We start from the raw sequence: 22,503 nt of genomic DNA on the forward strand, positions 1-22,503 counted from the left end.
GCGGCTGGCGTTCCCCCCCCATCGAGTGCAGAGGGCGCCGTAGTGGTTCGCTCCACTCCCATCCAAGGGAAAGGGGCGGGGCGGTACCACTGCGGAAGGCGGGGGGTGTGACGCGGCGGCGCGCTCCCGCCCGCCCTCAGCCCCAGTCCGCCCGCCCTCAGCCCCAGTCCGCGCTTGTCAGGGCCAGACGCACTGCTGCTGTTCTGGAGCCCTTCTTGGCGTTCCTGGGCCTTTCATTTTGTTTGTGTCAAAAATCCCAGCCCTGACAGCTGTGAGGGTGGGGAGGCCGTGGCACAGGTTTCCCAGAGAAGCAGTGGCTGCACCTGGAAGTGTCCAAGGCCTGGCTGGATGATTGGAGCAGCCTGGAAGAGCAGGAGGTGTCCCTGCCCACTGCTTTTAAGATCCTCAAAGGATCTGCTCCTTTGAGAATAATGGAATTTTTGATTCTGTGTGTGCTTTTATTACGGAATTCCTCTCTAATTATTTAAACGCAGCAGTGTTAGTCACTGTCTGCACGCAGCGCCGTGCTCTCAGCCCAGCACAAAGCAAACAGCCTCCTTCCCTCTTAGCCAGGACAGCCAGAGAACACATCAGTGTTTGCAACTTTAATATAAACCATGTCATATTTCCAATGACTTCGGCATATACAAGATAGAGCCTGATAAAAAAAAACCAAACAAAACACACAGTTGTACCAGCACAAGGTTCCCCACCACACAACTTTTAGAAAGACCCTTGGTTATCCCCGTGTTGCACTGAACCCCCCTCTCCTCCCCACATCAACAGCACAAAACAGCTTAAAAAACGTGGGAAGTGACATTCAATGAACACACCAGCTTTTAAATTAAGGCAGAATAAATAACTGTTCCACTTCAGTGATGGGCATTTTCAGTGAGTGCTGGAGTCTGGAGCATGGCCACCACTCATTGTTCACTGCCCTGTGCTCAATACAGTAGTGTTGGTGTGCCTGGGGCAAGTCAAGCACATGCTGTGAAAGCACCCCCCACCCCCAATCAGATTTCAGCTATGAAGGTATTTTTATTTTTCCAAGCAACTCAGTCTTTCCCCACCCCTCCGTGATCTGGGATTTTCCCCCTACACATTGGCTCCTCCATCACAGCCTTGTTGTTGCTTCAGTAGCTTGCCAATCCTGGACCAGAAAGATAATCCACTCACTTTAGAAGGATCAGACTGGCCTGAAAGGCCACAGTGCAGTTCAGGATTCACAGATCTGCAGTTGCCTTTGGAACAATAACTGATGAACTGTTTTTCACTTAGCCCAGAGTGAATAGCTTGAGTGACAAAGTTCACTTAAAGGAAGGAAGCCACTGTTCATAGTGATGCGAAGAGTTTCCTTTTCTCTTGAGACCTTTGAGAAAAATGTTGGACATAGCTGAGCATTACTCCACAAAAAAAAGCAAAAAAGTAAAATAAACATGTCCAGTTAAAGGGACATGGCTCTTGATGTGAATGATGGCACATACCTCAACCATAAATATAACCACAAAGTGAATACAATTCTGCCAAGTAGCACAAGACACTCAGAAAATCATAGTCAGTGTCTCACTTTCCCTGGCAGGGAAACATTCACTTAGGGAGAAAATCCACAAAACAGCAAAAATTAAGATCTCTTCCATCCCAGTTCTGAGCTAGTTAGTGTGTTAGTGCCAATTTCCTTAAACCATGAGGAAAGGACAGTACCAATCCTCTCAAAAGGGGAAAAGAAAACAACAAAAAACCCACAAAAACCCATTGATTTAAAATATGGCTCGTCAAAGCCTTTGTAAAACTTAAAAGTCCTCTTCAGTTGGTGCATATGAAAATCCTAAAAACGCATCTGAGGCACTGGAGCTGCTGGCTGCTAGGTCAGGCGTGCGGGTGATGGAGGCAGAGATGGCTTCTTGGGTGAACTCAGGATCAAAGTGTCGCAGATCAGCTGGGCCAGCCTAGGCCAAGGAGCAGAGACACACAGTCACCAAGTGAGCAAACCCAAACCAAACCCTCTGTTCGGACAGTCAACACAGCTGCTCTTCCAAAAGAGCCATCACCACTGCATGTGCAGGTCCCAACCCACACCTCAGAACCCTCAGTGTCTGCACGAGGCATCTGGAGAGGATCCCTTCTGTAGAACAGACAGGATTACCCACTTACCACATTGGGGTTGAATGGAGGAGTAATCCTCTTGTGATATAAATCATCCCAGTTTATTGGGCTGAAGAATACGTGGTTCTTTATCTCAAGCTGTACAGAAAGCAGGAAATAAAAGTCAATTTTCTGCCAACACTCATTTTCCAGCACCTGGTCGCACAGCTTTAAGTGGTTAATTTGAAGTTACCACTAACTCATATCACAAATCCTTAATACATGAGGGTCCTGGTCCAGGAATCCCCCAAAGGGAAATGACCCATCACACACTGCTGTCCTTAGTTGGCCACCACCCCTCTCCCTCTGGAAATCCAAGTCAACCCCATGTGTCCCTTGCAGGAGGCTGAAGGGACAGACTGTGTGGGAGGGTTTTTCCAAGACATGCTGCTATGAAAGAAATGCTCAGAATAGAAATTTTTCCCATCCATCCTCCCTCCTGCTCTTAGTGAGGGCCACCTACAAAGTCTGTTTTGGCACCCAGCCTCCTCTTCTGGTCCTTGTGGAGAAGTCCCTGAAGGATGTCACAAGCTGCCACAGTCTTGGTTCCTTGGATCTGCAGTGGCTTGTGCAGAATGTTGTCATACATCTGAGACACATCCCGGCTGTAAAAAGGAGGCTAATTTGAAAGAGAGGAGAAGCAGCCAGGTAAGACATGAGCTATCAGAAGGAACCACACATTGCAGGGCAAAATGAGTCCTGAAGTGAGTAGATGAGGGAGACCTGCCACACCTCTGCCCAAAAGGGCAGGTAGGATTGGACCAGATCATTAACTCAGGATTTAGTTGTTTATAAAGTACCTTGTGAACACCAGACCAACCTCACACCACGGCTTTTGCAAATCAAATTTCCACTATGTGAAGTAAACCAGCCCATTTCCAAACTTACCAGTCCAAAGAGCATTTCATAGAGAACAGCTCCTAGGCACCACCAGTCTACTGTCCTGTCATAGGGCTGCTTCTTTAGCACCTCAGGAGCCAGATACTGGGGAGTCAGAAGGAAATATTGGAGTCAAATTATAAAGTTAGGGCTTTGCCCTTCTTAGTCCCAAACCTGGCCACAGTTCAAGTTGAACAAATGCATTAAGAGTAACACAGATGCTTTTCCTAGTGTTATCTAATAAACTCTTGACTTGCTTTGGAGCAATGGGGTTGAGAGCCCTCATAGTGTCCTTGCAGGCTACAGGAGGTTCTTTTCCTCAAGTGGACTTCTACAAGAATTTGGCACCTGTCAAAATTCAGCCAGCAATCCTGTCCCACTACGAGACATCACACCTCTAAAAAAATCCTGTATTTTTTGTAAAAGCTGCAGTTTTCAGCACCTGTAAGTATGTCCAAAGCAGCAAAATTACCAAGAGCCACCATCGAGGAGCAACAGGCAAGAAATTGAGCACCCTGAAGAAGAGTTTGCCACACAATTACCTCTGTGCACTATCAGGCTCTGTCTAGAGCAGGAAAACACCAACACACACCAAAACTAGAAAACAAAGTTCAAACATTCCTGCTTGGTTCATGCAGTGCTATTGCATATGAAACCTCACTGAAAAAGGAGGGAAATTTCTTCCTCCTTCTACTGAGCTTGAAGGCTGAAAGGTGTCAAGTTTACAGACCCTTTGTCAAGCTGCCTGGGGAAAACAGCAGGACAGATATATTACCTAGGCTGTAGTGCTACCAAAATCCCCAGGCTCAGTAAGAAGCAGGCATAAAAAGCCTCCAAGAAGCCAGACTGGAAATAGTTTTTTGCAAAATCCAGTTGGAGTACACTGGAGGAAAGGCATTTCCTCCCCTCTGAGCAGTGTTTGCATTCTAAGGGAGAGCCTGCTGCTCCTCCCCTCTGCACAGGGCATTCTGCAGCTCCTGCATGCACCAAGGACACACAGGAGAGCACAGCAAGCTCCTGTGCATGCCAGCACCAGCAGGCTCCTTGTTCTGCACTGCTGTGGTCTCAAAGCAGGTAAACAACCAGCAATCTGCTCCCAGGGACAAGGTTGTCTCCACCTCCACAGCTATTTTCACAAACCTGGCCATTTCCAAGTGCAGGAACCCCTGCCTCAACAGCTCATTCATACTCCAAAATTACTATGTTGTTACAGGTGGAGCTGTCTCTGCTAGATAGGGAAGGCCATATCTGAACTCCAGCTTGAGGCTGACAATTTCAGAGAGCCCATTTTTTTTGGGGTGGCACAGAAGCCCAAGTCCCAGAGCACCAAGTGCCTGAAGGTTTCCAGCCCCCAGGTCTCATCAAAGCCCCAGCACATGCAGTACCTCAGGAGTGCCACAAAAGGTAGAAGTTGTCTCCTCTTGCTCCATTCCTTCTTTGCAGAGTCCAAAGTCTGTCAGTACTATGTGTCCCTGAAGAAAAAAACAAATTTTAGCTTGTCCCAACTCATTATGGAGAGGAGACAGGATTTCCAAGTATTTTGCCTATGCATTACATCTCGTGTGAGTTTTGGTTCCCACTGCTCATCTGCCTCCCCTCTCTCCCATTATATTCATCCTGTAGTACAGATACTTGAGCCTGTAGAAAAAATAAAGTCTAGCTTTCTTCTTATTTTTTATTTGTCTACAGCTAGATAACAACAAAGAGCTCCAGCACTGCTGGGATTTTCTGCCGCTTTATCCCAGAGCCAATTTATGTAACAGTCACCACCAGAGCTGCAGCTGTGACCTGCTCTTCACCACCCTGATCCTTCCCCACAGGTCAGGTCCCAGCTTCTGGGAATGAGCCCCAGAACAATGCAGTTCTTCAGAGGGCAAGCCCACTCATCCCTCCAGGATCTGCACAGAAGTGCAGTGGGGCAGACAGACAAAATCCATGCCATCATGTCAGCTACAGTCCAGTTTGCAAAGCCACAGCCCTCTGCTTATGGTCCTGATGTTTTTAAAGCCAGCAGGAAGCCAGCCCAAGCTGTGAATATACCTGGCAATCCAGGAGGATGTTCTCAGGCTTTAAGTCCCTGCAAGACAAAGTGCTGTTTGAGCAGATTTGGCCAGATATTTAGAAAACATGGATCTGAAACAGCTTCAGCTAAGAACAGGAGTTAACAAAGCGTCCCAAATCCAGATGACCAAGACCTTCCCAAATTGCAGACTCCCATCAGTATACATACATGCAAACATAAATAGGCTGCTTTCACACAGGATCAGGTGCTAGCCTGCATTTCCATGCATAAATTGTTACTGAGAGATGATTTCTTACTTACTGAGCCAGGTTCATTTTATGTCTTTAAACTTAATACTCTCAGACTGATACTGGGAAGGAGAAATATTGGTTTCTAAAGGTTGGAATTGAAGGCACTTGAGACAGCATTTCATGTTTGGATTCAGGTGTTTATTATTTCTTATCTGTTAATCACTACTGTGAGTTTGGCAGCTTTTTCATAGCAAGGCACAAAATGGCTAACTAATTCTTGTTACAAGGCCTTATAAAACTAAACTATCCAATTAATAAATGACACCTAGGTTATTTTCCCTTTTAACCCAATAACTGATCCCTCAAACCCCACAATGCAGACTTTTCTGTCCAGTCACAAAACATCACCCAAACTCATGAAGAAAGAAGAAGGTGAAGAACAACCTGCCTCTGCCCTAAAGCCTCCATCTTTCTTTATATTTATTTCTATATTCTAAAATCCCAAACTCTAAGTTTTCCACCCTGTGATATTATAGACTTCTATCCAACTACACACCCGTAATCCCAGTGCTATTAATCAATTTTAAATGCCTGTTCCACAACCTCAGATCAAATGCAGTGTTCTCTTGTGGGTCTGTGCCTTTCAGCACAGAAAGTTTAAAATTCTCAGCATCCAGGATTCCAGCAGGGAAAGAATGGTTTATTGCCTGTCAGGTCCTGTGCAGGCTCTCTTGCAGGGGAAAGTGCCAGCAGCACAGTCAGGCTGGGATGTTCTCCAGCTACTCCAGCCCTGCATTTCACCTCCCCAGTGAATCCCTTTCCCTCCCAACACTGCACCCCCTGCCTGGGCAGGCTTGGTGCCCCTGCCTTACCTGTAGATGATGTTTAGGGAATGCAGGTAGCCAATGGCACTGGCCACTTCTGCAGCATAGAATCGGGCCCGGGGCTCACGGAAACAGCGCTCCCTTTGCAGGTGGAAGAAGAGCTATGGGAAGGTGAGAGTGTTGATCATGTGGTTAAAAACAATGAAAGCTATTTTGGAGCAAGGCTGAAAGACAGCTACACAGATCAAAAGTGATTTGCAGCAGGTAGCACATTAACAGCATGAAACGAGCCCAAGCCAAGTGAATTTAAGCAATCCAAACACCTTTCTAAAAATGGTTTCATTTCTCCTCCTCATCATTCTCAAAAATTAATAATTAATACTCAGGCCCCCCCATCATCCACTGACCTGGTTAAGCTCTTAGCTTATTACAGCCCACAGGCTGATTACAGTGGTAGTATGGCCATGAGAAGTAATATGTGCAGAGAGCTGAACATGCAAAAATCCCCAACATGAACTCAATTAGAGCAAGATAGCCACCTTAACAATACCTAACAATCAGCACAGAAAGACAGCTGAGAAAAGTAAACTTCTACAGGACAGAAAGTTGCAATGGCATCACCCATAGACATGGATCCAGAGCTGGCACACAAGGGAGCTTCCCTAAAGCTCACCAACAGCAATATTTCCTGTATTTTCCATAGGATTTTAAAACTCCCCAATACTGCTTTTCTCAGAATCTTTACTTTGGGAATCCCCTGACTCAGGTCATAGCCAGCAAGATCTTGACTCAATTTACAGGTGAGATATCCTGCCTGGTATTCCTGGCTGCTCCTGGCCAGCAGTCAAAACATTATCCCTCAACATCATTATCTTCTGATAAGAAATAGCTTTAAATAAAACATCATGTTTGTGAAGGACCAAAAAGGATTGAAACAAAGCCTGTAAGTGCACTCACCTCTCCTCCATTTACATAGTCAAGCACAAAGTAAAGCTTCTCTGAGGTCTGGAAGGAATAGTGGAGTCCCACAAGGAAGGGGTGTTTGACATTTTTCAGAAGCACGTTGCGTTCTGCCATGATGTGGTTTTGCTATCAAAAAGGCAGATAAGACATGAAGATTTCAGGCAAAGATCCAGCCCAGCCTGCCCTAAGAGCTCACTGATGCTTTCAAAGCAGGTAGAAGCTGGGAGCCCATGAGGGTCATTTCCAGCCCCAAAAAGAGAACCACTCCCTCCTATCTGACCTAATTAACCTCTGTGCTTTTGTTCTCATGGCACAGGCAAATCCATGTTTAACATTTGAATTGCTTACCCAGAGAGCCCATACACCAGCCACAATTTCCAGAATAGCCCAGGAGAGCAGACATACCTCTTTTTTCTTGAGGATGGTTTTCTTATGCAAGACTTTCACTGCATAAAAAGTCCCATCACACTTGCGTTTGGCCAGGAGAACCTGCAACAGAAGGTTCTCTGTCACAGCTGTCTCACCTTGGTCAGGGTTTCCTCATTAGCTACTCTTGTGAGTGATTATACACAGCAAGCTACTTCAGAGGCCAAGGTACATGGTTTTAAAGACCAAGCTCCAGCCCCCTCAATTCTCAGCACTTTTTCATTGCCAGAAGAAAGGCACTCAGTATCTCCACATATATCCCCTAGACACCCAAGAGAAAATAGTTTTGGAGCATTTAGGGCCAGTCCCATTTAAAGTGAATCCTGCCTGTCTCCAAGGTTTCTCTGGAGATCTTTTGCTGAACAAGTTTGAAACTTATTTTGAATCAAGCACTGCTCTCTACCAACACCACCACCCTGAGCATAAAATACCTCACTCCTCAGTCCTTAGAGAGGTTGGCGGTCCTTAAAGTTAGAATAGACTATTCATAACAGTATCTGAGGTCTTATTTAATCTCAGTCCCACTCAGGCCAAGCACCTCAGGAGAGGTGCAAGCAAAGGACACAGGCAGAAACTCCTTCAGCAACACATTTTCCTTCCAAGCTGCCTCCAACCAGCTACAGCCCACCTGCACAAGCCCACTTACTTTTCCAAAGCTTCCTTTGCCAATAACCTTCAGGAAGTCAAAGTCTGTTGGCTTGGCACTGTTGGGCAAGAATGAAACAAGTTAATGTTTCTGGGAGAGAAACACGCAACAGTAACACCACCATCAAAGCAGAGTTCCTGCCTGGAAAAAGGAGTGTTTGTGGAAAGGATTAAAGGGCACTGGTGGGTGACCCTCACTCCCAGGCGGCTCAGGATTCAGCCTGTGTGTGTCAGTGCACCCTGCAGAGCACGAGCACCCTCAGCAGCCCAGGGGCTGAAGGCAGCAGCAGTGACAGCACCCATAAGGACTAAGGGATGCCTTTACAGGGGACACAGTTTATCCCTGTTTCTAGAGAAAGATAGCCAGGAAGTGACAAGATAAACCCTCCCTTACTAGCTCTCAAAAGAAAAGGGATAAGGAGCTACAGATGTAGGATGATTATAATGAGTACCAGCTGCAGCTTAGTCTTGGAAGCTTTGGTGGCACATATGGTGTTAAAGGCCAAGAAATGTAATTGTCCAGACTCCTGCAGACACCACCCTGTGACACACAGGGACCATCTGTATCCTCCTATTAAATCTCTTCACACTCCACACTCTACCTGGCTTTGCAGGGAGCTTACTTGGGGTTAGCAGAAGGTCCGAGGTTGATGTTGTCAGTTGGTGTTGAAGGCTAGAGAAGATAACAAGAATTTTGGTCACAAGGACTATGCTGCAGGTTGGGTTTTCCCTTCTCAACACAGCATCCCTCCCACAGAGCCATCGATAGACACCCAGTGGATACTTCAGCAAACATTTAAGGTCTCTTTAGATGGCCTTATGCACACCCAGCCCCACAGAGCTGCAGCCTCTCTTCCCAAAGACAAGGGGATACATACACACACACACATTCTCTTCCTCCTGTTCCCTAGGACTCTTACTGTCCCCAGACTCTGGGAACACCATGCCTTGACCAAAAGGGCCTCCCTGCTGGTTTTCCCCACCCAGCATCACCCACAGGACATGGCAGCAGTAACACCTGCTCTCCCAGCAGGATAACACAGGCTCTCCTTGTTTTTCATTAAAGGCACCAGCCCCCTTTGTCCCAAATTTGCTTGTTCAGAGCCATGATCTCACCTGGGTGCTTTTGTCTGGGCTCCGGGAACGATCCATTAAAAAAACAACTCGCTCAGCACTTGAGAAAAGAAGAGGAAGTCAGTGTTGGATACAAAATCTGAGAGAGAAACAGCTTCACACCATTAACTTGCCAGGTAGTAGTGCAAACCCCAGTGTGTTCACCCCTTCCATCACAGGAGGGCTCAGCTGAGCTCCCCAGCACTGCTACCCCCAAAGGGTGGGGTACCTGCATTCTGGGGGACACAGGGAATGGTGTGTGCTGACAGGAGATTAGGGAAGCAGGGCTCCTGAGTGAACAAGCTTAATAATATTGGCCCCTGACTCACAATAACAAACTTCACAAGCACAGGAGGGCCAGCACAGCCCCGGGCCAGGTAAAGTCACAGACCCCATCCAGGCAGATGCAGCCCCCTCCCCACTGCACAGGGATGCTGCAGCTCAGTGAGTATCCCCACAGGGCAGCCAGGAGAGTCCAGTAGGTCCAGCCACCACACTCCATGGGGCTGGCAGCAGCCAGAGGCCACTCTCCAGGCCAGGTCAGACCAGGGCAGCTCAGGGATGTTGACCTTGCAGGGAAGAGGAGCTGCCATGGCAGCCAGGGCAGGCTTGGTGAGCAGAGGCATTAAAGACCTCTTGTCTGCCTGGTGCAGCTTTTGCTGGGGCTGGAGAAGCCAGACTTGAACACTCATGGGTTCAGATCCATCCTGCCTGTGCACCACTGGGGATGGGTGAGCCATGCCTCAGGGATTCCTCCCTCGTGGTTTCAAGGTTTCCCCTATGCTCTTTGCAAAGGCCAGAATTAAGAAGATAACATGAATAAAACAGCTCTGCTCCTTTCTCCCCTGCCCCAGAGACCTTAGACCCCTCTCTCTGCCCCACCACACAATGTCAAGGCTCCGAAAGCTCTCATCCAGACAGCCACCCTCCCCTCCCAAAAAGGGGACCCAAAGACCCCACCAGCCTCCCCACATCTCACCTGTGGGTGCTCCCATTCTCTTCCCCCACACACCACGAGGCACAGACCCCCAGCCACCCCAAAGAAACCCCTCCTGCACAGCCAGGCTGGGCGTAACAGGAGCTGCTGGGGAGCAGCAGATGCTGGCAGCTGTGTCAGAGACTGCCCACATCTGCCTGGTGCCAGCCAGCTCCATCCACCAGCCAGCCAGCACAGGGGTTATCAGCTGAGCTGTTAAAGGGCTCCCATCCCACTGGGAGGGGTTCATACTCACTATGAGCAGAGCCTGGAGCCAGAGGCCTTGATGGTTTGTTCTATCCTCTCCCGGCCGTGCTTGATGAGTTCTGCAAGCAAAGTTGGAGCACCGGAGCTGATTAGCTGGCAGCGTGATCACAAGTGCACAGAGGCACATTTGTTCTTCACTGACCTTGCTCTTCTCTCCACAGCCGGCCTCCTCCCCCTTCCACTCACATACCAAAATAACCAGGAAATTATAGGAACCAGGACATCTTCCCTCCCAGCCTCACCAGGAGCCCTCAATAGCTCACAGGACAGGGATGAGTGCCACAAAACAGACACCCTTTCTGGTGGCCAAGGGGACTCAGGCTGAAGCACCACTGTCAAACCTTCCTGAGCCACCCCTGTGTCCCCAGGGGGGACAAGGAGAATGCTTACAAGGACGAGGTTGTACTGGGATACGTCACACACTTGGCACATCCACTGTCCCTTCCATTCAGGACTCTGTGAGTAATTAGGGACGTGAATGAAACCTTTCAGGCCCTGCAGGAGGTAAGCCAGCACACACACATCACTGCAGTGACTTGCCCAAGGACACATAGCCAGTGCCAGAAGCTGGGATTCCCACCATGGAGCATCCCTGCTGCTCAGCTCTGCAGGCAGTTGCCACCACTCATCATCATCATCACCTCTCCCTTCACAGAGAGGAAGCCCTGAGCCTGCTCCCTGCTGCACAGGCTGAGCCAGAGGGAAGCCCAAGGAGTGCAGCCTGTACAGAGGAGTTCCTTGTTTTGCTTAGGAGTAGATAGCAAAATTATCAAAAAGACTCAGTTTTACTCCTCATTTCTGCCACTGAAGGGAAAGCAAGAATCAAAATATTCACAGAAATATGTGTTTCCTTCTCCATCTAAAAAGAAGGGACTTTATAGACACAAGCAAGCTGTCATCCTGGACTAGCTCTTCTACTGACCAAGGAATGGACAGCACCAACTGCCAGAGCCCATCTCCCTGGGCAAGGATTTTGTAGGACAATAAGTTTTGAGGCAAACAAGCCCATAACAGAGCCCTTCCTGAATGGATCTTTGGATCTGCCAGGCTGGGGGTCCTGTGAGCTCCTGAGAGCCCCTCAGCAGATCTGGGATTGGGGGGCAGCTCTGATGAGCAGCCAAAATACCAAGCTGTGAGTTTAGAATTTCTGAATGGATAAGAAAGGCAAAGCAGGAATTTAAAGCAAAGCCCATAAACCATGCAGAGGGAGAACTTACAACATCAGGTTGGTCTGAGCCCCTGACCTTGTCCGCACTTTCCCTTGCAGCAAGTCCAAGATCCTGTCCCAGCTGGCAGCCACCAGCAGGGACAGCACCCAGACAGATCAAGCCCCATCTCCTCCCACTGGGCATAGTCCTTTCCCTGACAGCCTGGCTCTCCCAGGTCTGCTGAAGGTCATCCAACACCAGCCTCAGGGCTGTGTCTGCCTCACAGGCTGGGCACATTCATGGCCACAGCAGAAGGAGATCACTGCTGCTGTCTCTGGGCAGACAACGCTCCCTGAAGGATCCAGGCCTGGGAGGAGGCTGGCACAGGGCACACACGTGTGTGTGGACAAGCCCCAGGCTGCACATGGCAGTGGGGAGAGGAGTGAAGGTTCCCACCCCTGCTCAGGAGCCTCTTGCCATCCTAACACCTCACTTCTGCAGCTCCAATGGGTGACACAGCCCATTTTCTCCAAACCTGAAGCCCCACAAGTGTGGGTTTGGCCTCAGGGTCAGCTTGCTGCCTCTGTTCTGATCCTAGACTCAGGGGAAATAGTGACTCAGGCGCAGAGGGAGCTATCACAGCTTTGGCATCTTGGAGAGCACATGGATAAGCCATGGAAACATATCCACATGCCTTGGAGGTATTTACAGGATCCAGGATAAGTTCCTGACTCGCTCCAAGGGGCTTGGACAAGCCTATTTTAGCAACCTGCAGCTAGGCAGGAGCCCCTTCCCACATGGCAGCCCATTTATGCCTCCCTCCAGCAGCCCTGTTCTGCTCCACTGCCTCTTTGCTGGAAGTGAAGCCACTCAACAAGTCCCCATTGACCAAGGGCAGCCTTTTCAAATACTTTTACATTAAGGGGACTTGCTCTGAGGTTAAAGTCTCTGGCACTGAAGTACCATTCCCATTTGTAGGATGTGTATATCCCCATCCCACATCACTTTCTATTCAAGTTCCAAGCCACCTTCCCCAGCCCAAGTCCACCTTCAAAACCAGGTTAGTTTATGGCTTAAATTTCACAAACAATAAAGAAGGCTTTTCCTTATCACTAACAAACCCTACTCCCCCTAAAGCAGACAGATTTCCTGAGCGCACACACTGAACAACAGAACCAGAAATAGGTCACGAAGATACGCTGGAATCTTGGTTATCCATGCCCGGCTGCATCCCTCCTTGTGCAGCACGGATGCTCCAGGCACAGCCAGGGCCACACAGAGCATTGGCAAGCAAGGCTAGGAGTTCCCCAATATCATGGGACTGTTGCACATCAAGAACACAGACCCCTGCACCCCACTCCCCCCTCCTCAAACACCATTTCACCCCAGCTCCCAGCCACAGGCACCCCCAGGCTGGAAGCACCTGCTCACACAACAAAGCTGCTACTTCCAAGTTGGAGCAGTTACTGCAGCTAAATGTCCCCCCACCACACATCCCTGGGTAACATACGTTTGCTTCCCAGCACAGCATGAGCAGCTCCCTGTTCCTCGCCCAGTTCTGGCAGTGCTGACCCACATTCCCATGCCAGCCCGGCGTTATTTGCTACAAACACATCACTGATGCAACGCGTACCTCGCACGGAGCCACAGCCTCACCGCTCGTCATCCGCGGGCTGCTCCCACCTCCTCCCTGATGTCACCGCTCCCGGCAGCCGTCCCTGCCTAACCTACATTGCAAACCCCTCCGAGCCAGCCCCTCGTCCCCTGCTGCTCTGGGAAGGGCTGGCTGCCAGCCTGGAGAGGCCTGGCAGGGCTGTGGCTGGAGCAGCAGGTGATGTTGTGGAGGAAGCTCAGAGTTTGGAGGGGCAGAGGTGAGGGAAGGGCACCAAAGGCAGCCCAAGAGCCTTCACCCAGCACAGGGGCTGCTCACAGCTTAAGGGGGAGATGCCCCAGTTTCAGCTCAGCGAGGAGCAGGGAGGGAGGTGGGAAGGGGGATTCCTGCAAACATCTGCTTTTACTGGGGAGAGAAGAAAAGGCTCAAGTCTTCCCCTGCTACAGATCTAAGAGATAGCTGCAAGCTAGTACTGAACTCCACTTTCATCCCCATTGAGACACTACAGCAAGTCAGGAACAGGTTAGGAAAGACTTTAAAGATGTTCTGCATTTCAGGAAGCTTTCTTAGCCACCCTCAGGAGAGCTCCTAGCTTGTCAAATTTTCTCCTGCAAATCCTGTTCCCTACATCCCAGGGACACTGCAAAACAGAGCAGGAACCCAGCCAAGCAGCTCTGGCTCAGGGCAAGCTGGAGACAGCCAGTCCTCAAAATTTTAGAGAAAAGCTACATGCAGAACTGAAAGAAAACAGCAGGTGGCTAAAGCTTGAAGCACTTTGCAAAAAAATAACTCTACAAAAACAAGTAATCAAACATACCTGGGAGCACATCCCCCAGAGGCTGAGTCCTGAAGCATGGGAAGCAGTCCACAAGCACCAAGCACAGAGACCTCTCATTGCCCATCTCTTCACCAGCCCACCCTGCCTGCCCTGTCAGGCCAGGAGCCCAAAGCTCCTTCCTAAAACCTAGAGGGGAAGAGCTTTGTTTCCTGCAGCAGCTCATTTAGCCCCTAAACACAACCACCCCAAAGTCCTCAGAGTGATCGTGCCACTGCTGGTGCCTCACCAGAGCACTTTAAAGAGAGGAGAAAAAGCTGACCAGCTGCAAAAGATGAAGAAACACCTGCTAGCTGTACCCAAGGAGTGAGAATTTAGGTGGGAGGGAGAGCTTTGGGTGGGGAGGAAGAGGTGCAGGTGGTGTGAAGAAGCAAATTACAGCCTGGCAGGCAGCTCAGGTGTTCTGAATAATTTTTGACAAGTCAGCTGGAAATTCGTCTGCTGTCCAGTGGTTTGGAGGAAGGTCAAAACTGGCATTTGGTTCAGGTCAAACCCTGAAGAAGTTGATTTTTACACTGTCCTGGGGACCCTGGAGGACTGCAACCAGGTTGGTGCTTTGGAGCACTACTAACTGCAAACATAAACACATTGGGAGCCTGGTGATTTGAGAGACCAGAGACTGAGCTCTGAGCAAAAGGAGACTTGATGTCTTCACTCTGTTCATTAAATATAAAGCAGCTGCTTTTTGCTTCCATTGTAGTTTCCTGTTAAAATCTCCCTGTGTGCAGCTGCAGCAGCAGGAAAGCAGCTTCTGGCAGTGCAATTTCAGTGCTGGGTGCAAGGAGGTCAAAGCCAGGCTATGGCAGCATTACCTGTGGGAAGCAGAAAGGGTGGCCACCGTGGAATGAATCCCACACCCAGACTGCAGGGGGAAATCATCGGGAACATCTGATGTGCTTGGTGCCATGGGTAATGAGGGAGGGGAGCAGCATTCTGCTTGAAATATTACCTTCTTTCAGGTCAAAAGCTGATGTTTTGCTCAGAAAATATTCTCAAACTATCAGCATTAACATCTTTTAGGAATATGCCTTGTTTTTTGTTTTTTTTTTCTCCATCTTTGCCTCCACTTGCATTGAAGTGGTCAAGTTTCAGAATAATTTCATCAGCTAACTGACATTTTCTAGTCAGTGCCTTCTGCACTTAAATTAAAAACCCGCTTTCTATCTAAAAGAAGACAAAGTGGGGAGGATCCCGTAAGGAAAATTTTAACAGCTAAAGTGCATAAAACACCTAATCTGATGACAGATAGTGATGGATAAAGTGGTGCTGGGTTTTGTCCATCCTACCCCCTCTGTGAGGATCACTGACCCTGCAGGACTGGGTGTCACTCAGGGCTGGGTGTGCAAGGCACAGCTGTCACCTCTGTGTGTCCCAGGGGAGCCAGGCTCCCTGCAGCCCTGCTGGGCAGGCTGAGCCCACCAGGAAGGCTCTGCAGCCCATCACCAGTGGGAAACCTCCACGGGGAAGCCTTCTCCATGCCCTCACCCTGCCCAGGGCTCAGTGGCACCGTGCCACCCAGCAGCATTACCCTTTGTCTTGCCCAGGGCAGTGGAAGAGGGCTCCATCCAGGCCACGAACATAAGCCAGCCAGAATAATCTCCTCTCCTTGCAGCTGGGGCAGGAATTCAGCTGCTGGCCCCGGGTGTCCTCGGGAAGCAGAGCACGCAGATGTTCCTCCACCTGCAAAGGTGAAGGGCACAGGAGTAAGAGCAGAGACAAGTCCTTGGGTGCAGCACTGGCTGCCTGTCAGCCAGGCACGGCTCTGGGACACGGGGACGGCACCAACCCAACATTCAGTCTGGTGAGATTACTGGGGGGCTCTGCCATCACCCCAGTGACAAAGCACTTTGGGACTGGCAGACAGAGGGAATGGAAGAGAACTGAGAGGTTTGGCTCCTGTAACACAGAAGAAATTTACCCAAAACCTGTTAAATACATGTATTTCTGCTGTCAAGAAAGGATTTGGGGTTTAGATGCTTTTGAGGAGCTGAAACTCAGTTCACCCTACTGTACCCAGGGTGACTGCTCTGAGACCAGGTGGCTCCCTGGCACAGGAGCAAACATTCCCTGGAAGCACAGGGACACATGGCCCACTGGTGAATCCCCAGTGCAGGGCAGGTCCTCATCAGAAATTCAACATCAGACACCTGGGGCAGCTGCAAAGGGCTCTGCCTGTGGAACCCTGTGACTGTCCCTGGAGAGGGGACCAGGGGGAGCAGTTGTCACCATGATGGGGACATGAGTGGGACAGGCAGGTGTGAGCAGGGTTGGCCTCCTGCCCTCCCCATGTGTAAGAGGTGAGGCTTTGCCCTTGGCCTGCCCTGTGTGCCCACAGCCAGTCCCCCCCTGTTTCTCGCCCATCAGTGCCCGTGGCAGGACACATCAGTGCCACACTGAAGGGACTTGTGCAGGGCACACACATCACACAGGCACGTGTCCCTGTGGGTGCCAGCAGGGTAACCATGCCCCCAACAGCAGCACTGACCTTGGCCCATTCCCCTGCCCAGGACTCACACGCTCCTGAACGAAATTAAACAATTCTGGTGGAGCTGGAGAGCTGCTGATGTCAGGGCTGGCTTTTGCCAGCATTGCTCTTCTTCTGTGCCTGGCTGCTGTTTCCCTGCCCTCCAGAGAACCCATCTGTGCCAGGAAAACCTCTGGCTGGACCTGAGTTCAAAGGTGAGGAGCAGGTCTTGGGCAATTTGACCCATTCTGTGCACACCTCCTGCCTGACCCTGGCCAGACCATGAGGGGAACAAACTGGCCACAGAGAGGGATTTTTTTTTCAGCTGGACTTGCCCAGCTCAGAGCCTTCAGATATTGCCTATTGTTGGAAACATCTTCTTTCCTCCCAAGGGAGGGAAGCTGCCTTTCTCTCCCCCAAGCCCTATGTGGGTCAAGGGCTGTGTGGTCCTTCAGTGGCTGAGTTGGATCCCTCCAGGAAGGACCATCCCAGCAAAGCCACATTTGCAGCTTCACCAGGACAGGGCACATCCAGTGAGGACAACAGGTCCAGCCCATTGTCTCTACACACAGAGAATTACCCTCTCTCTCTCTCGTAAAATATTTTATATGCTATTCTACAGGGGAAGATAATCCTAATCTCCCTGTCTAACAATATCCATAACCATAATCATAAAAGTGTCACTGAAGCAGATCCACAGAGTCCTGAGCAATTGGAATTGCAGGGAAAGTCCAGATAAGGCTAAAACAAATAATTCTCTAGAAAGCACAAAGCAGGAGTCCATGGATCTGCAGTAAAAGGTGACCTAAAATATTTGGCTACTCAGTTATTTCTGCTGAGTAAGAGCTAAAATGGGACAGGATTAGGGATAAGATGATTAGGATAGGATAGGATAGGATAGGATAGGATAGGATAGGATAGGATAGGATAGGATAGGATAAGGATAGGATAGGATAGGATAGGATAGGATAGGATAGGATAGGATAGGATAGGATAGGATAGGATAGGATAGGATAGGATAGGATAGGATAGGATAGGATAGGATAGGATAGGATAGGATAGGATAGGTTGTTCTTTAAAAGCTCAGAGGCTATTTGTTCCTTTTAGGAGGATTCATGAAAGAATAAATAGATTATTGGTGACCATTTCAGCTCTTTAAAATATTTTTCCCCTCTACATTTTTCTTTTAGCTTCAAAAATCAGGGCTCTGCTTGAGGCTTTGCCTTTGATTTTGCCAAGGAATCCCACAAAAGTGCTGGGATATTTTCCCATGTTTTGGAAAAAGGAGACAAGAGGAGGCCACTGGGAATCAGGGTTTTTATTCCAATGGACTGCTAATATGAGGTTGAGCAATTCTTGCCACTTTTTGTGCCTCTGTTTCTGTAAATATTAATGTAGCAGAATCTTACTGATCTATTGTAAAGCCTTTATATTTTCTGTAGAATAAATTCCTGAGGTTATTATTGTCATTATATTAAGTGGCTGGGACCTTTTTTGCTCCCAAGTGCTTTTCAAGTGTAGGCACAGTCTCAGTGAATAAATAACACACCATTGGGAGCAGTCTGACTGTAAGTGACCCTTCCTGGCCAGCCTTGTCCTTGCAAAAGGCTCAGCTGTCCTTGCTGCTTGCTGTCCCCTCTTCTCCTTCCCAGCAGCACTTCAGGACACATTACAGCCTGTGCTTGAGGGCCTTGAAAAAAAACAAACAAACAAAAAACAACCACAAATCCAAAAACCCACAAACCACAAACCCTGCTTTTTGGGGTGAATACCTCTTTTCTCCTGTAGCACAGGTCGGTGTGACACAGGGCCACCACCCCTAGCTCAAGCCCCAGATGTGCTCAGCCTGGTGGGGACAAGGGCAGATTCCTGGCTGGATGGAGCAGCTCAGAAGTGGCTCTGGGAGCTGCAGTGCCCAGACCCAGGCCCCTGGCTGCTGGCACAGCACTGGCTTCATCAGGAGCAGCTGTGGGTGCAGTGTTCCTTACAGGAGCTGCCAGCTCCAGCTCTGCTCCATGGGATCCATGTTTTCAACCCTTTGCATCCATGTGCAAATCCTGGGAAGCAACTGGAGCTGGCACAGGCAGAGATTGTCTCCAGCAGAGTTCTACATACTGCATCCAGTGAGCAGCCCAGCCCAAGCTGGGCTCAAGGCATTGCCAGGACCTGTGAGCCCTTGTGCAAGAGCAGCAGAGCTGTCCTAAAATCTGCCAAGCCCAGCTCTGTTCCCCTGCTCTGGAACCCAGCAGGAACAGCCCCCCCCAGCCAGAGAGGGGATTGGGAATGCTCTGTTAGAAGACTGCTGGACACCCCTGAGCTTCACCAGGCCTGGCCTCAGAGACCCTCACAGCCCAGGAGAACACAGCCAACACAACCTGGAATTTCTGGTGAAAACTTCACCCTTCTGGTGCTGGCTGCAAATCCCAGTGGGGCCCGAGGCTCTTTTCTATCTTTGGGTGGCCCAGGACATGGGGACACACAGCTGGTGTCTGCTGCTCTGCCAAATCCTGAAATTACCCAGATAAGGAGTACTCATGGGTGCTGCCCACAGGAACTCACCCAGCTGAGCTGCTGTGGGGCTGCAGGGATAAGCAGGGTGATGGAAGTTCCTTTGATGGAAGTTTCCTGGGGAGGCAGAGCTAATGCCAGAAATTTTCCCAGCTAGTTTGCAGGAGCAGCAAGGAGGCTGCTCATCTCCTCTCTGGACTTCTTCACATCTGGGAAACAACCCTGCTGCTGGAACTCAACCCCCTCCACTTTCAGCTGCTGACCCTGGGGAGCAGCTCTTCCACAGGCCAGCCAGGCTCCTGGCTGCGAGGGACAGGTCCTTCACAAAACCCTCTGCTGCTCCCAAAGGGCTTCAGGAAGTCATTAAAAGAAGGGAAAGTCTCAGTCATCCCAGAGAAAGCAAAGGGGCATTACCTGCAGGCAGGGCTCCTGGGATCCAGCAGCAGGGCTGGCGGGCACTGCCACACTCTTGCCGTGGGAAGCAGCTTGTGCCTCTCTCCCTCCCGATGTTTTTATTTTGGCAATACAGTCTGAAGGTCGAAGAAAAAGTCCGAAGGAGTGGCTTGTGGCAGGCAGTAAATTATTACCCTGGACCGCTCTCCGAGGGGACCAAGGCACAGGGAGCTGGGGTGGGAGAGGAAAATCCCTCCTTGGGGGGATTAGAGGGCAGCTCGCTGGCAGGGAAGTGCAAAGGGTCAGAACAAAGTGCTCTGTTTGCCGGAGGCTGTGCTGGGTCACATGCCGGCTCCCAGCAGAGGTAATGAGGCATGGGTCACCTCCCAAACTCCAGCAAGACCTCCTGGCTGTGGACATGACCTGTTGCAAATCCCCCAGCAACCCACAGACCTTGCCAGACAGGAAGGAGCTGAGTGAGATGGAGTCTTGCCCTCTGGCAGCACTGAGGGGCAAGAAATCCAGAGACTTTTACATGCCTGATCTCTGCAGGTGCGACAGTCCTACAACCTCCCTTCTGTCCCCTGTGTGTGCCCTAATCTATGGATCCTGGGCCACTCATACAAAGATCCATCCGAGAATCCAAGAAGGACCTGTGGGCACATCAGGACTGAGCCCAGAGGGGCACTCTTAGAGCCAAAATCTACTGCCCTCCATGCTCTCCCCAATTTGCTTCATTCCTCTCACTTTCCCTCTGCAGGAGCCCAGGACCAGTGGTCACACATCCCTCTGTGGGAGCCCAAAAAGAGTCTGGCAGGTGAATGTGTTGATGGAGTCACTGGTGGAGCCTCCAGCTCTTCACCTGAAACACAAACTCAAAAAATGTACAGAATCAGTGGATGGAGAACATTGATGCCACTGTCAAAATAAGCATTTTCTGAAATAGCCTGGAATATGTGATATGGAGTATCCAAACTTCATGAGGCCGAGATATCCAGCTGCCACCACAGACAAGGTCTCTGGCTCTATGTGTAAGGAGAAGGCAGAGCCATACCTGCCCTCTGCACACAGGGAGGAGTGGGCTCAGCCCTCACCTCACTGCAGCTCCCACCGATGGTCCCATTAGGGGGCACAACTGTGTGGACGCATAAGGGCAACAGAGATTTGGTATTACCCTCATGTCTCAGGAAACGAGCCCAAATAGAGGTCCCCATTGTGTTTGAGGAACTGTAAAGACACAGAGAGAAATAAATCCGTTCCCTGGTAGTGCAGAGAGAGCCTTTGTTTGTCTGGTTTGCAGAGTGAGAAGGTTTAGAGGATTGTTGCAGCACATGACCAGAAGCTCCAAAGCACAGACAAAAGCCATTGGGAACACAGATCAGACTTTGACGTCGCACTGGGTTTTCAGCAGATTTCTGCTTTGTTCAAGTGAAACTGCTGCTATTTTGGGTGCTATTTTCCTCTCTCCGCCGCGTCCCTTGCTGTCGGGGCTGTACGTGTCCCACCACACTGGGCACACGAAAGCTGTCACAGGCACCGGCACAGCATCGAAATGTCTGCTGCGACGGGCTGGAGGGGCTGCCCGTGTTCCGAGCCCAAGGCACAGGTGTTGCACCAACAGCCACGTCCGCTCCAGCCACGGGCAGGTTTAGAGGACAAAGCCTCTGCTTACCGCAGGGCTTGCACAGCCGGCTCGTTTCGCAAGCGGGTCCCGCGTCCGCCACCAGCGAGCGCCGGCTCCCGGCAGCAGCACGGAGGGAAGAGCCTGAACCGAGCGACAGCGGGACAAAGCCCTCTGGGGCTCGCTGGGAAACCTCTGGCTTCGCCACAGCTGCAAAGGCAGCGAGGCGGACGCTGAGGTGCCCTGTCAGCCCCGGGAGCCGCCCCGCCTGCTGCTGCCGGGCGGCGCAGGGAGGCACCGATGCTCCTCCAGCCGGGGCGATCTCCCGGCAGGAGGAGCTTGGGGAGCTCGGGGATTTGAGGTGCATTGCAGGGGCTGAGGGAACCCTCTGGTCAAGCTTCTCTGTTCTTCACCCTGAGGGATAGGAGAGAGGATCCCTGACCTTGCCCTCACTGTCAAAAAAAGGGCACAAATCTTCTTACAGCCCCAAGTACAGCAGAGGCCACTTCTGCTCGCAAGGAGAACGGGGGGAAAGTGCTGAATTAGGTTTAAAACCTCTGCAAAATTAAACCTTCATAAAACGGTTTCCATTATTGTGTACTCTGAACCAGAGCACTTTTGTCCCCTGTAAAACACAAAGACCAGGACAAGTTAGTCTGTGAGCATCCTGTGTCCAGACTCAAGAAGCTGCCGGCAGGAGAGGAGAGCCGGCTGCTGTGGGCTGCAGCATGGCATGGCATGGCATGGCATGGCATGGCATGGCATGGCAGGGGTCCCTTTGCTTCTCTGGTGGGGAACACAGAGATAGAAACATCCTGAAAGCACCGAGTGCAAACCAGAGATTTGCAGAGCACTGTATTAACCTGCCAGGCAGCCTGTGCTCCCCACTTATTCCCAGGATCCGAGGGGTTATCCAGCCCTGCTCAGGGCAAGGAGACAACGGGCTGGATCTCCTCCCACGCTGGCCCCTTATCATCGCCCTGGGGAGACGGAACAGAGAGTTCAGGGGGGAAGCAGGAGCAGCGAACACACCTGAAGAGAAGCCCCCGTCCGGGCTGGCTCCCCTCATCTCGGGCGGGTGGATGCAGTGGCTCCAGACCAGGCACAGCCCGTCTCCCGGCGGTGGATGGATGCGGTGGCTCCGGACCGGGCCCAGCCCGTCTCCCGGTCATGGATGATGCGGTGGCTCCGGGCCGGGCCCATCCCGTCTCCCGCTCATGGATGATGCGGTGGCTCCGGGCCGGACCCATCCCGTCTCCCGATCATGGATGGATGCGGTGGCTCCGGACCGGGCCCATCCCGTCTCCCGCTCATGGATGGATGCGGTGGCTCCGGGCCGGGCCCAGCCCGTCTCCCGCTCATGGATGATGCGGTGGTCCGGGCTCCCGCCGTCGGGCGAGGGCGCTCCGCCGCCGTGGCGGCTCCGGGCCGGCC

At 50.8% G+C, this 22,503-nt stretch overlaps 1 protein-coding gene across 2 annotated transcripts; it reads right to left on the reverse strand.

Annotated features, from left to right (window-relative positions):
* Window positions 1–590: 590 nt before the first annotated feature.
* SGK2 (serum/glucocorticoid regulated kinase 2) lies at window positions 591–19,597 on the reverse strand. 2 transcript variants are annotated; one of them, XM_021535474.3, is made up of 15 exons: window positions 19,470–19,597; window positions 15,612–15,763; window positions 10,478–10,547; window positions 9,249–9,306; window positions 8,756–8,805; window positions 8,134–8,191; window positions 7,467–7,550; window positions 7,056–7,187; window positions 6,147–6,259; window positions 5,062–5,098; window positions 4,407–4,493; window positions 3,031–3,126; window positions 2,606–2,761; window positions 2,152–2,241; window positions 591–1,946 (listed from the first exon to the last, which is right to left on the reverse strand). In XM_021535474.3, exons 2-15 carry the CDS (start codon window positions 15,661–15,663, stop codon window positions 1,791–1,793), a joined length of 1,239 nt encoding a protein of 412 aa, XP_021391149.2. In that variant the 5' UTR covers window positions 15,664–15,763; window positions 19,470–19,597; the 3' UTR covers window positions 591–1,790. The 2 variants fall into 2 exon arrangements, with proteins under 2 accessions (XP_021391149.2, XP_031362401.2); XM_031506541.3 differs by lacking the exons at window positions 15,612–15,763; window positions 19,470–19,597 and adding an exon at window positions 14,066–14,302.
* Between the last annotated feature and the right edge of the window lie 2,906 nt (window positions 19,598–22,503).

This window comes from Lonchura striata, chromosome 20 (genome assembly GCF_050655825.1).
Source record: "Lonchura striata isolate lonStrDom1 chromosome 20, ASM5065582v1, whole genome shotgun sequence".
NCBI lineage: Eukaryota > Metazoa > Chordata > Aves > Passeriformes > Estrildidae > Lonchura > Lonchura striata.